This window comes from Lissotriton vulgaris, chromosome 10 (assembly GCF_964263255.1).
Source record: "Lissotriton vulgaris chromosome 10, aLisVul1.2, whole genome shotgun sequence".
Taxonomy (NCBI): domain Eukaryota; kingdom Metazoa; phylum Chordata; class Amphibia; order Caudata; family Salamandridae; genus Lissotriton; species Lissotriton vulgaris.
The window spans coordinates 241316890-241331445 of NC_141698.1; the positions used below are offsets into that span (position 1 = coordinate 241316890).

General features: G+C 46.9%; 1 protein-coding gene across 3 annotated transcripts in view; it reads right to left on the reverse strand.

The window, feature by feature from the left end:
- NOS3 (nitric oxide synthase 3) overlaps nt 1–14556 on the reverse strand; it is a 1079476-nt gene that overhangs the window by 368606 nt on the left and 696314 nt on the right. For all 3 annotated transcript variants that reach the window (XM_086940927.1, XM_086940926.1, XM_086940928.1), the window contains exons 13-14: nt 10693–10797; nt 3302–3369 (exon numbers count right to left, since the gene is read on the reverse strand). In XM_086940927.1, coding sequence (XP_086797053.1) covers nt 3302–3369; nt 10693–10797 — 173 coding nt within the window. The remainder of the gene's footprint in view (nt 1–3301; nt 3370–10692; nt 10798–14556) is intronic.

The following is a 14556-nucleotide window of genomic DNA, read 5'->3' on the forward strand; positions in this document are numbered from 1 at the left end:
ATATAACTTTGCTATGCGTTGCTCTAATGCTAGTTATAATTGTTTTGTTTGGGTCCATTTTCAAGAGGTTTCTATATGGGCACTGGGCTACGCCCTTGTGCAGTGTATTAAATACAGGCAATGGCATTTACAATGCGGGCAGATCCACGTTTTCTGTTAGCCCGCAAGCGTTACCACACTTGCCTTTACCACACATATGCCGTAACCAAGAATATGTGTGGTAAAGGCAGTCAGTGCTCTTTTTTCAGAGCAGATGGGCGGGGAGATTGTGCGGAGGAACAGGAAAGATCGGGACAGGAAGGATCGGGATGCAGCTTGGTACGTAGGGCTGAGCCAGGTTTTAGGGTTCGGGCAGGGGGGTTGGGGTCGTTTTTATGGCTGGGGACTGAGTTTTAGGGTTCAGGGTGGGGAGGTCGGATAGTTTTTAGGACTAGGGCGGGGTGGCTTGCAGGGTTGGGGCTGGGTTTTGGGGCACAGGGCAGAGGGGGGGGCTGGGGGTGATCTATACCACCCATTTGCCTTTACCAATCATGCCTTTACAACAAAATTTGTTGTAAAAGCATGCGTGGTAAAGGCATAGTCATTGTAAAGACCTTGCTGTTAAGGAATGTGATGTAATCGCAAGTGTGGTTTGGGCATACAACCCTTAAATACATATGTATCTGTTCTAGGTGAAATGGGTGCATTTTTGAAACATGGTTTCCTGGCTTTTATAGCTGTCATATACAATATTTATTTGAAAAGTTTTATAAAGCGCACACAAGACCCAGATGGGTATCAGAGCTCTGTACAAAGAGGAAAACTGACGTTGACGTGCAGAGACATTATAAGTACAATAAACATGATAGGAACTTGAGGCATCAAGTAAATGAGGGTGCTAGGGGAAGAAGAGGTAGCGAGTGATCAAACAGCTTAAAGCCCACCTACATGGGGCAGAGCAGGTTCTTAATCAATTTACTTCCAAAGAACTACTAAATACATTTTAAACCCCAAGTAAAAATGATTGCCAAGCGCATATTACAAAAACAAAGTGAAAATAATTGTCAAGCATACATTTCGGTACAAAAGGGGGTGGCGATGGACGGAGCATCTGAATCAATCAAACACTCACACCCAGTCAAAAGTTCTGGGTTTAACCCATCACCGTTCTTTAGCCTACTCTGCCACCCCAGTTCAGACATGGCTATATGCAAATCAGTCTGACTCTGTGCCTCATGGGAACAGTCCAGCCCAAACTGCCAAGCCATGTCTTCCCTGGACCGGAAACAAGCTTCCGAGAACCCGTTTCTTGCATTCAAGCCGTCTTCAGCCCGGCTTGCTTCAATCCAGTGGCAAAGTGAGCAAGGGACTCACGTCTGAGCATACCCTGCCACACTTATGGCGGCCAAAAGCGGTACAAAAGGGGGTGGCGATGGACGGAGCATCTGAATCAATCAAACACTCACACCAAGTCAAAAGATCTGGGTTTAATCCATCACCGTTCTTTAGCCCACTCAGCCACCCCAGTTCAGACATGGCTATATGCAAATCAGTCTGACCCTGTGCCTCATGGGAACAGTCCAGCCCGAACTGCCAAGCCATGTCTTCCCTGGACCGGAAACAAGCTTCCGAGGACCGGTTTCTGGCATTCCAGCCGTCTTCAGCCCGGCTTGCTTGAATCCAGTGGAAAAGTGAGCAAGGGACTCACGTCTGAGCATACCCTGTTGTTTTGCATTTTGTCACCCCGAGTGGGATGGGTATGCTCAGACGTGAGTCCTATGCTCTCCACACCACTGGAGTCAAGCTATCCTGGGTGAAGACGGCTGATAGCCAGAAACCGGACCTAGGATGCTTGATTCTGGTCCAGGAAAGACATGGCTTGGCAGTTCGGGCTGGACTGTTCCCATGAGGCACAGGGTCAAGGCTGATTTGCATATCGCACGCCAACACAACCTCAACATCATCTCTTACGCGGACGACACTCAACTGATCCTTTCCCTCACCAATGACCCCAGCACCGCCAAAACCAACCTACACGAAGGAATGAAAGAAGTTGCCGAATGGATGAAACAAAGCCGTCTGAAACTGAACTCGGACAAAACAGAAGTCCTCATCCTAGGTACATCCCCCTCTGCATGGGACGACTCCTGGTGGCCAGAAGCCCTCGGAAAAGCACCCATCCCGACAGACCATGCACGGAACCTAGGTGTCATCCTGGACTCTTCACTCTCAATGAACAGACAAGTCAACGCCGTATCCTCTTCCTGCTTCAACATTCTTCGCATGCTCAGAAAAACATTTCGCTGGATCCCCTCCGAAACAAGGAAAACAGTCACCCACGCTCTGGTCACGAGCCGACTGGACTACGGAAACACCCTCTACGCAGGCACCACCGCAAAACTCCAGAAGAAACTCCAACGAATCCAAAACGCCTCAGCCAGGCTCATATTAGACATCCCACGCAACGAACACATCTCTGGCCACCTTAAAGACCTCCACTGGCTACCCGTTGACAAGAGAATCACTTTCCGTCTGCTTACCCACGCACACAAATCACTCTACGACATCGGGCCAGATTGCCTCAACTCACGACTGTCCTTCTACACCCCCCCCCGCCAACTACGTTCGTCCAGCCAAGCCCTCGCCACTGTACCTCGCATCAACAAGACCACCATGGGTGGCAGATCCTTTTCATACCTGGCTGCTAAAACATGGAACTCACTCCCCGCTCACCTCCGCCTTACCCAGAACCACCTAGCATTCAGTAAGCAACTTAAAACATGGATATTTGACAAGTAATCCTCCTCCCCTTCCTAAGCGCCTTGAAACCCTATGGGTATGTAGTGCGCTATACAAATCCCTTGACTTGACTTGACTTGGAGTGCAAAAAAACGATGGATTTAGGCCCAGATCTCTGTACTGGGGTAAATGTATGACATTGTTCTGCATTCTGTCCATCAACTGTTGTTAAGCATACATTTCAGCACACAAAGTAAAAATGACTGTCAAGCTCGAAAGGTAAGTGTCTAGCAAATGACATAGAGGCTATTGCTGATGAAGTTCTTCCAACAGTAGCCATATGATATGTTTTTAATGAAGCAGTCCAACAATAGCTGGTGATGTATGTCTCCTGTCTTTTTTGGCTCTAGTTCTAGTGCTTGTACTTACAATGTGCTACCCTTTTTGTATCTTGTTGGTATACCTTTAGTTATGGGGACAGAGTGTGCCACATTACCCTGGCACTGGTTACAGTACAACACCATTCTTATGTCTGTCCCAGCTGAATGTTTGGCACTGGGCACTGTACATTTTATGAACTCACTTCTGCAGTTCCGGCTGAGGGATCATAATGGTAGGACATGACATTTCCATCAGGGCATCTGAAAAGTTCTGAAATGTGAAGAAGATACACATTATGTGTAAATATTCAACACACAGAAAAACAGTTTAGTTGAAACTACTGAAGGTTGTTAAACTTTAGTTTAGCAAGACATAATCAATTAATCTCTAACAACATGGAGTATACAATATTTTCTTGGTGTCCAAAGACACTTTTTCAGTCAAGATTTCTAAATGTCATGCAATGAATAGTTTTTTTTTCTTTAAATAACCTTAATAATATATATTATGCAAGGTAATTGGAAGATGTGTCATACCCTTATTTTTCCATTGTAAAATCTCCCATTCTAACAAATGTATTTTTAAACAATAGCATGCAGCAAGAGGACCTTAAGTGTGCAGAACACCTAGACATCAAGATGTTACCCCCCCCCCCCCCAACCCTCAAAAATATGGAACACGTACGCATCCATCATGGTGCAGATACACCACATAGCTACTCATTATTGCACTCACAACATCACTTCCATCCATACAACAATACCCAAAATATTCAACACAAAGCATTAGACAGTGAACTACGCCTCTCTCCAACACAGCTCAGATATTCTAAATGAACAAGTTACTTCGGTAATGCTCCTTGTGGTGGATACTCTACATAACCACGGTACGCATCAATGGTTGGCTTCGTGCGACTCCATAGGGATGGAGGGGCGTTCCAATGCATTCGTCATGGGTTTTGAAGCACACCCAGATTTACAAGAGGCAGCAAACTGAGTATGTTCCAAAATGGGGTGCCTTCCCTAGACTGGCATAACGAGGAGAAATATCTTCATTTCTCTTCGTTACTTCCTCTACATACAAAGAGGAATGTGCCTCTAAGGATTGTTTCTGTGCTAGAAGCTAATCCTTCCTGCACAAAAACAATCCTTCCTGTAATGCAGGCACCCTTGCACCATGGTACAAGTGTGCCTGTGTTGGCGCTAGACTGCCTGAAGTGCCCCAGCCCTATGACAGAGAAGTGTACTATTTCATAGACAATTTGGCACATCACTCTCCTTTTCATGCAATGCAGAACAGCAATTTGACTTGGCGCATTGCATTGTGTGAAATGTAAGTAAATCTGGGCCAGATATCCACCAGAAAGAGTGTTACCCAAGGAAATTAACTCGTTCTTTTGATGGATAATTCTGACCACAGATTCCTCTCCTTCTGAATAGATACCAAAGCAGTACTTCGCAAGATGGCGATGACTTAGATCAAAACGTCTATAGGACATAATGGGCAAAATGCCCATCCCATCGGATGAGGGGTTCAGAAGCGCTTTGTGAATGTGTGTACTGACACCCACGTCACAGTCTGGCGGGTGTCAAGGACAGGCACTTTATGTGCAGTGCAGTAGTAGCAGCTTTGGCCTTGGTGGCATCCCTTAATCCCTTCAAAAGTTGCTTTTTGTCCAGTGTTTAGTAGATCTGAATGCAGAGAACTATCAACCAGAGTCTCTTTCTGCGCTGCCTTTTTTTGCTCCAGAGAAGCCCACAAAGAGCTGATCAACCACCTAATAGTCTTTGGTGTGATCAATGTAACCTCTTTTTTGATTCAGACGATGATATCTCTCCTTTTTTTGAGGGGTGAGGTGGAACAATGAATGTTGGGAGGCTGCCCTGGTACTTAACACCGCTTGGAAAAAGGTGGTGTGAAGGTGCTGCACCAAGAGAGGTTGGAATTCACTCACCCGGCAATCCCATTTGACCACAACCAGGAACACAGTATTGTTTCAAATGGCGTGCACATAAGAAAAGTAAAAACACAATTCAATACCTCCGTTGCATTTCTCGTTACCAAGGCTTAGGAGGCACTCTTTTCTGTTGCAATAGAGTACCTGCACCTCGAAGATATAAATTGGGCCCATAGTTCTCTAGCACAGTGGAAAGACACAATTCGTAAAAAAAAAATGTCTACTGATGAGGGACAAGTTGTGAGTGAGCTCCAGATTTGTGTACGAAGGCACAAAAAGAAAGAAACAGATGTCAATGCGCAGGGGTCATGCTCCTTTGCAACTCTCTCATCGATTCTGGAGCAGAGCGAATACAATGAGGAGCCGCAGGGCATCATCGTCCTGACCATGGGAGCATTGCTGTTTAAAATCTTCCGGATCCAGTCTGACCCCTGGGGATATCCTAAAGTTGAGAAGTGTTAGACACGGGTAGCGTGGTGCAGAGCGGGTGGGCCAAACTCCGGAGGAAATGTGTAAAGCATCCGCGCAGTACACACAGGCGACACACAAGGCACACACCAAAAAGAGACGCTACACAAGGTTGCATAAGAATAACTTTTGTATTGTGTAAAACACAAGATAATAATCACTGTGCCAACTGGAGCCAAGGCAATATTTACAGGGGGATTATATACATGGCCGGGCCAATCGGGCCGCAACCAGAACCATTGTGAAGGACAAAGAATAAAGGTAAGTCCATCAGCCGCAATCCTGCAATAAAAACATCAGGGTGTGACATTCGGCATTAGGCCGGAACACCTGCAATGAAAACATCTTGGGCCCGATGTAGGAGCCCTAATACCGGTTGGAAACAGCCGATTTCGGCCGTTTCCGACCGGTATTAGGGTTTTCTAATGTAGGAGCATGCTTAACAGAATCGGTATTTTACCGAATCTGTATTTACAGATTCGGTAAAATTACCGAAGTTGTAAATACAGACTCGGTAAAAATACCGATTCTGTAAAAGCACATGTAGGTAGCACATCTTTGAGTGCCGCAGGCCTTTCAGATTCGGTATTTTACCACCCAATCCAATTGGGTGGTAAAATACTGAATCCAGGTGTGCATGCACATCTGTGCATGCACACCTGTGCAATGTGACACACAGACATGCCCTTAGGGCATGTCTGTATGCCACATGGCACCCAAGTCCGGAATTGGGGTGCCAGAGGGTGTCAAAGTGACACCCCCGGCACCCTTGCAAAAATCGGAATTTACCGAATCGGTAAATACCGATTCGGTATTCACTATTGATTTCTATTGGCTTCAAGGCTCATAGGAATCAATGGGGGATACCGATTCTGTATTTACCGAATCGCTAAATACCGAATCTTACAGATTCGGTATTTACCGATTCTGAAATACCTACATGTGCCCCCTTCTATTTTACCAATCGGTAAAATTCGGTATTTTAGAAGTGGTAAAATGGAATTACCTACATCTAGCTACTTGAGTCAACTGAGAATAAATGTACCGTCCATCATGCCTAGCCTTAGCAACATCGCCATAGACATACAACATTATCATCTGGCATAAGGTAGGAACCTGAAGCATCCTGACATGGCATCCGGCAGGAACATAAAGCAGTACAACTCTACGCTCAGGCGTCACTCACCTTTGCCATAGACCTGGGATGAAAACATTAGGTTAGGGTTAAAAATGCAAAATGCATAAACATATCAGCGGTGGCATAAAATGCAACCTTAGGTGTACCATCATATTAGGCATAAAAATAGGCAACACTATAAGTAAGCAGATAAGCATTAGGCATAACTCGTAGCCTGAAAATACTTTATGCATAGCCATACACAGGGGCGTAGTCGCATCAGCCTGAGGCATAAGATCATCAGCATAAATCAAGGTACGAACACCCCCCCATGGCATATAACATCTCTGGGTATAAGGCATTAACCATGAAGTCTCATTATGGGTTAAATACAACCTCAGAAGCATAAAAGCAGTAGGCATCAGGAGCATGAATGCAGTAGACCTCCAATCATGAGCATGGGGCAGAATCCTGGGAGCCCAGGGCCTCAACCTTAGGAAAAAGTGTTAGGCACATTATGCATTCAAATAGGCTGCAAGGATGTTACCAGCAGGGCATCACACCTAACTTTAGCAGGGCACACATGGGAATGGTCAAAACAATCACCCCTGTCGGTACAGGTTAGTTCCTGGTGCCACCGTGCTTAGGGAGCCCCTCCCCATGGTTCCCCAGATTAACAATGCCCCCTGCGTGGCTACTGCCCACTGTCCTGCAGGGCAGTTGAATACAATAAAGTCAGTCCTGGGTCCATCGGAGCCCCCAAAACAACACTGGGACATGGGAGCCCCCTCCTCTGGGACTCGGAGGTTCCAGCAATGCACCCTCATGGACTTCGAACACTAATACTGCCCAACGGTGCAGCTGCCTGATGTCAGACGGGGCAGCTGGGAAATTATACGGGCGCAGGGGGGCAGCAGCCCACAATAGAATACTGCCCCCGGGGAGGGCACCGCCAATGTGCCCTGACACACCCCCCAAACGCTAGCAGGCAGAGCCATTCACCAGGCTCTCGGGGCAGGCTCCAGACGTCAGCTCCTAAGCCCCCTTGGCTTCCTTTCGGCCTGGACACGGCCCACTTCTCCCACTACAGCAAGTACTCCTCTCTTCACCCGGGTCCCGCTCCTGGGGCCCGGGGCTTCTCGGACTGCACACGGGCTCTCCCTTTTACCTGGGTGCCCCGCAAATCACTTGCAGCACTTCGGGCGTTGCGTGGTGGGGGGAGCCGACACCTTGCTCCCCCCCTTTCTCTGCCCTCACTCTCCAGGGGCAATGCCTCCTGCCCCAATCACCACTTCTTAAGGGCGGAGCAAGGAGGTGCAGCCATCTGCTCTTCAGCGGCCGTCACCGGGGCCTGCGAGGCTCCTTCTCGGTTGCTGCTCCGGACTATGGCTTCTTCTCTGCTGAGGTCGCGGGACTCTCCTCAGTGCATGAGAGCCCAATCATCAGCAGCAGCAGCGCCTTGCTGGTCTACACCCGGGCCCCTCCTGGGACCCGGGGCTTCGCTGAAGATCCCGCTTCTTCTCGGGGCTCTCCTCTGCTCACGGAGAGCCCCCACCCACTTCTGGCGAGGTCCCGACTTCTTCCGGGTCGCCGTGGGTAGCGCAGAGGCCCTGCTCCTCTCTGCAACCTCAGCGCCAGTGCGGGGTGGGCACCCGCGGTCCAAATAAGGTACACCTGCGGCAGAAACACGGGGTAGGCTCCCGCTGTTTCAAGTTGGCAACAGGCAGCAATCACACGGGTAGGCTCCTGCTGTATTTTAGACGGACAGTTCTTCTCGTGGCTACAATGAGGGGTAGGCTCCCTCCGAGACACAAGCACTCTCGTGGGCTGGCACAAGCTCATAAGATATGCATGAAGCGGGGTAGGCTCCCGCCATAATGTCCAGACGGCAGGGCGTCCTCACGCGGGTAGGCACCCGCTTTCATTTAAATCAGCACAAGTGCACAATCATGCGGGGTAGGCTCCCGCTATCTCCATAGGCGACGGGGGACTGGAAATACAGCGCTCCCCCTCTCCTGGTACATCAAATGAAGCACTCATTCAGCGCTACCAAGCACAGTATTGCAGATTGGGGGTGGAAGCACTCCTCACCTCCTGGGAGTACAGTCCAGCCCAATATAGCGCTCTTCTTCTTCAGGGGCCAGGTATCAGAGCAGCAGGCACTACTGGGCAAGGTCAGCAGTCAGTGGGCACTCATCAGGACAGGGCTGTAGGTCCTAGGAACTATCCTCCTCTGTAACGTGGCACTCCTCCTGATACAGCAGCCTTGACTCTGGCAGTGGGGCTCTCACTAGCCTTGTGGACAGCAGAGGGGTTACAGTTGGGCACAGGATCCAGCACACAGGCCCATGTGGCGGTACCCCCTGGCAGTAGGTCACCTTACGTTCAAGTCCACGCTCTGACTGAGCACATGGTGGCACAGCCCCCCTATTTATATGCCCCTCACCCCCTCTTACCAGACAGTGCCAGCAGCTTCTAGAAGCGCCTGGGGAAACTGGTTCTAACTGGTCTAGGGGGAGGAGTAGAGCACACTGGGTGCCAGGTTTCCCTCCCAAAGCTGGGATGGCTGGGAAACAACAACTAGACTGATAACCCACCACAGTCAGGTGGCACCACACACAGCCATGGCACCCATTTTAAAAGCGACATTTTACCAAGGTGCATTCTTACAAGGGGGAATTACAGCTGCATACACCATTGCATCACATTTAACATTTGTATGTTACATTCCTCAAATGACATGTTGATTTCCAAAAAAAGTGAAAAAATTCAGGGGAAAGAGGGCCAAGTCAGACAAGAAGTATCCAGCTAGATGTATCCATTAGACAGAGGGTACCAACAAGCTCACAGTCCACATTCCATAGACCTAGACTATGGTTTAATCTCCTCTGGTTGCCCACCCAGTGCAAGACTCTCATACGGTCCACCAGTGCAGGACTATGACCTGCACACCTCTGACAGTTTCTAACACTCAACTGATATTAGACTTCCCATCTACCCAGTTTTGCAATTTCTCAGCCTAGCACTGCCCACCACTGTGTCTTCTTCAGAGTGACTAGCAGTTTCAGCTTCACAGGTATAAGAGGGCCACACTACCAATCAGTGCAGGCCCCTGACACCGCACACCTTTGATGGCTTTCAGCACTGTTCACCACTATTAACTTTTTTAACTGCCCACCAGTTCTATCTCCCCGCACAACCCACCCCTGTGCATTACTCAGAGTGTCTGTCCGTACAAGCTCCTAAGAAAGCCCACAAGTATAATCTTGTTACTCTGCCAGCCACTGCAAGCTGCTCACTTTGCCCTCAAATTAAAGCCTGTAAAACTGCCAACCAATGCTAGGTACTGGTAATGCCTACCTGTGCCATTTCATTACAATGCCCACCAGCGCTATTTTCTTAAACGTCTTGTCACTATCATCCTCTTGGATTAGCTCCTGGGAGCTGTGCTAGCACTAACTCAAGAATAGCAAAGTAGCAAGACATCATCCCCATGACTAAAATGTACCCTTTTGAAGAATACTGAAAGTATGAACCATGCACTGGGCTAAGCCTGACCCTGCAAGCAACCACTTCCTGCAGTGAGTGATGGACAGTTGCAGTACATCTACCAGCATGCATAAGGGAGGTCTAGGTCAGTCTTGCCAAAACCAGTGTACAATCCCACCTCTTGTCAATGGCGTTGCCAAACAGTGCGAGCCTCAAAGGTTGGCCACCTGTGTCAACTCTCACAAAATACCCTACTATTAGCTTAGAACACTGCTCTCCATTGTAGTCTGCTCACTATGCCCTCAACTGAGAGCTATTCCCATTGACTACCAGTACCAGCCCTTTGCACTACTCAGAAGTAGGAGATCCTCACAGTGACCATATGTGACACTTTCTTCTAATACCATCCATGGCCTCCTTAAGACATTTTTTTTTACAATTCTATGGGTGGTTTTAAGTACCTATTCTCTATAGAGCCTCAGGGGGAAAACGGTAAACTGACAAGCAACCACACATAAGAGAATGAGGTCAGAAAGCTTCGCTTGAAGTAGACACTCCTCACCTCGCCATTCTCCGGTGGGTCGCCATTGCCAAATGTGCTGGTCACAACCAGCACCAGGGTCTCATGTTCCAGATTCATGATGTCATACTCGTCCATGCAGACCACCTATCAAGACAGAGACAACATGTATAGTACAAAATAGTAAATACATTCATAGCTTTCTTCAATCACAATAGAAACGAGAACTTGAATCATACTAGATGTCCCACCTCCAGTGAGCACCACCTTTGTTGAGCATGCCGCTTACACTCAAAATGGTTCCTTTTTGGGTCAAGTCACTTCCTCCATCCACAGTTGATCATACCTTACAGTGCCTGGACTGCCAACAATACTCCCCAATGCTATGGTTTTGGTGGAGTCAACATGAATGCCATTTTAGGTAGATAGGCGGAACCCACTTTGCCACGCATCACAAGAGTGACATCACACTGTTGTCCTTTTGTGTGCTCGATAATATTCCACCAAGAATCAGAGGAGGTGACAGAGTGCAAGAACTGCGCAGGTTGGAATAAAAAATGATAATAAAATACGATACACTTCAACCAGGGGTCACAACTGTGATGAAGGACTTACCACACATTTAGGTTAAGCCGACCAATTGGTATAATGCTGATTTAGATTGACTGTGCTCTCCAAGCTGATCTGTCTGTCTGCTTTTAATCTGCTTGCTGATAGTATGTTCACTTTTAAATATCAGATTAGTGCTTTGTAAATATGAACTATTTATTTTTAGATAAGTCATCAATCACTATTTTTTATTTTCTAATTTGCAGAACCACTGGCTTTATTATCAAGGAGAGTTTAATACAAGACTGTTGTTGTCTGCACGTCCAATCAAATGAATAATGCATAAGAATCGGTTGCACCCATGCATGACTGAACCCACTGGAGTTGGACGTTTTGCCTGACACTATTTGATTGGCTCACTTGAGCATGAATACCTTTTGAATGATTTATTTGGAAATGATACGGTTTGAACGAACTTTAATGGATTATAGGCTAGTCTCATTACGCGTATATTGCAGCGAAAGGCGCAAACGCTTTATTATGTTGGCGAGATCATGCAGTAAATATGTGGTTTTCAGCTATTTGTTTTGCCCACAGGGGCGTGACAGTGCTTGTTTCTGTATGGGAACAATAACGTTTTTGTCTCAATATAATGTTTAAAAACCACATATAATGCACGAATCAGCATTAACATGTTTATTTAACCCCTTCGGCGCATATGACGGAACCGTTCCGTCACGCGCCTCAGGTGAGCTGTGCTAGTGACGGAACGGTTCCGTCACGGCCCGCTCGACGTGCCTGCACGGCGCTGATTTCGCGCCTGTGCGGCGCGTTCTATTGAGCGGGCGCGTTCGTGACAGAACCGTTCCGTCACTAGCACAGCTCACCCGAGGCGCGTGACGGAGCGGTTCCGTCACAAGCGCAGGTGAGCCGTGCGACCCCCCCCCACCCCCTAGCACTGCGGCCGAATTTCTGCCTCAGTGAAGGGGGTAAAATGATTCTGAAATGTTCCTGTATTATTTGTTTAAAAGTTAAAAAGTTGAAAATACAGTCTGTTTTTCTAGCTCCACTGATCATGAATTGCGGTGAAGTCTGTTGTTCATTTTCACTAAAAGAGGTGTGGCAATCAAAATGTATTTACACTTTTATTTGCAAACACTCGTTCTCGTGACAAAGGAGTAGGTACTCCGAAACGCGTCGAGTGGCATGGCCAGAATGACATTTAAATAAAACACACTTGGATAAGGAGAAGTGGCTGTGGCTTCGTTGTTTTCAAGGATCTTTATTCAAACGATTGAACTGGATATTTGGGGTCCGCGACCCCGTCACAGCCCACCGCTGCAAGAGGCTTGGGTTTCTGTGCGAAATCGTAGCTGTGGAACCAAGGTTGGGATAACCCTTGCCCGCCTTCCAAATTTACTGAGAAACAAGAAAACCGAAGGATCTCTTCCGACACCGAATATCCCCAGAATCACGTGGGTTGAAAAAATTGTCTACGGAGATCCAAGTTCGGTGAGTGAAACAACATTTTGTTAAGTTATTTTCTTCCATAAGAAGGCAAGCGGGCGCCCGGCGCTTTAATATCTTTTAAAACACAGGTGTTTCAATCAGTGTGTGATACCGTGCGTGAGCACGAAATAAATTTATTACAACAATGGCCATGTTGAGAAACAATAAAAGGAACGAGGCAGCAAGCAGAATGTTTGATGGACTTGCACAGGGAAACTCAGAATGTTACAGCGACTCAGCAGGTCAAACCGAAACCGGAGCAAACAAAAAAACATTGTGGAGCAAGCTATAGAAACTTCTTAAAGCTGAACAAAAGAAATGGTGGGAAGCAACCACCTTACAAAAATATATTGAAGCAGGACGTGTACCAAGGGGTTTGAGGATATTCATTGCGCCAACCTTTTTTGAACCAGGTCCAAATCTCATTGAAGAGTGGGCTGAAAACAGTCAAAAATGTTCGACTACGATGCTGAAACGTCTGGTTAAGTGTGCGAAGAAAGAGTGCGATAAATTGGCAGTTGAAATAGAAGAAATAACGAGTAAATTAAAAGCAATCTGCGATAAAGAAGAAGTGAAAATGACATGCAGAAAATGGAACAAAAACTGGAGAAAATTGAAAAAGAAATCTGTGAAAAAAAGCAACGGAAATACCTTCGCGACCAGACAGATTATGATAAAGGACAAGTGCTTACCTTTGCTAAAAAGTACGATCATTTAAGAGCAAACAAAGCGTCGACTAGTGCTACAACCAAACAAAATGCATCAGTCACGAGCGTTACAGTGAACGGTGAACATTCGACGACAAGTGCAAATGTAGCTGGGGCAACCATGAGCGAAGGAAGCGCCAAAAGATTGCATTTGAAACAAAATTTCCCTCCTAGCTCAAGGCCGCATGGAAACACAGAACAGGCTGAATACCAAGGTACAAAGTATTTGGGGTCTGCGACCCCGTCACAGCCCACCGCTGCAAGAGGCTTGGGTTTCTTTGCGAAATTGTAGCTGTGGAACCAAGGTTGAGATAACCCTTGCCCGCCTTCCAAATTTACTGAGAAACGAGAAAACTGAAGGATCTCTTCCGACACCGAATATCCCCAGAATCACGTGGGTTGAAAAAATTGTCTACGGAGATCCGAGTTCGGTGAGTGAAACGACGTTTTGTTAAGAAATTTTCTTCCATAAGAAGGCAAGTGGGCGCCCAGCGCTTTAATATCTTTTAAAACGCAGGCGTTTCAATCAGTGTGTGATACCGTGCGTAAGCACGAAATAAATTTATTACAACAATGGCCATGTCGAGAAACAATAAAAGGAACGAGGCAGCAAGCAGAATGTTTGATAGACTTGCACAGGGAAACTCAGAATGTTACAGCGACTCAGCAGGTCAAACCGAAACCGGAGCAAACAAAAAAACATTGTGGAGCAAGCTATGGAAACTTCTTAAAGCTGAACAAAACAAATGGTGGGAAGCAACCACCTTACAAAAATATATTGAAGCAGGACATGTACCAAGGGGTTTGAGGATATTCATTGCCAATTTCTTATATAAATATTGAAAATGTCATGGTCAATCGATGTGTATAAAGAGATAAGGTCGATTGTCACCAGGAGATAAGTGGGTTGCCATTCTGTATCCAGTAATATACGTAAAAAATCACCTGTGTCTTTTAAATAAGAGCTCAAAGTGGGTACAATGGGAGCTAAACAGTGATCCACGTAGATTGATATGTTCTCATATAAGCTCCCACAGCTCGATATTATAGATCTTCCCGGGGGTTTCTTAAGAGTCTTGTGAATTTTAGGGAGGAAGTACATGGTGGGTATGATTGGGTTTTCCACCATGAGGAATTTTCT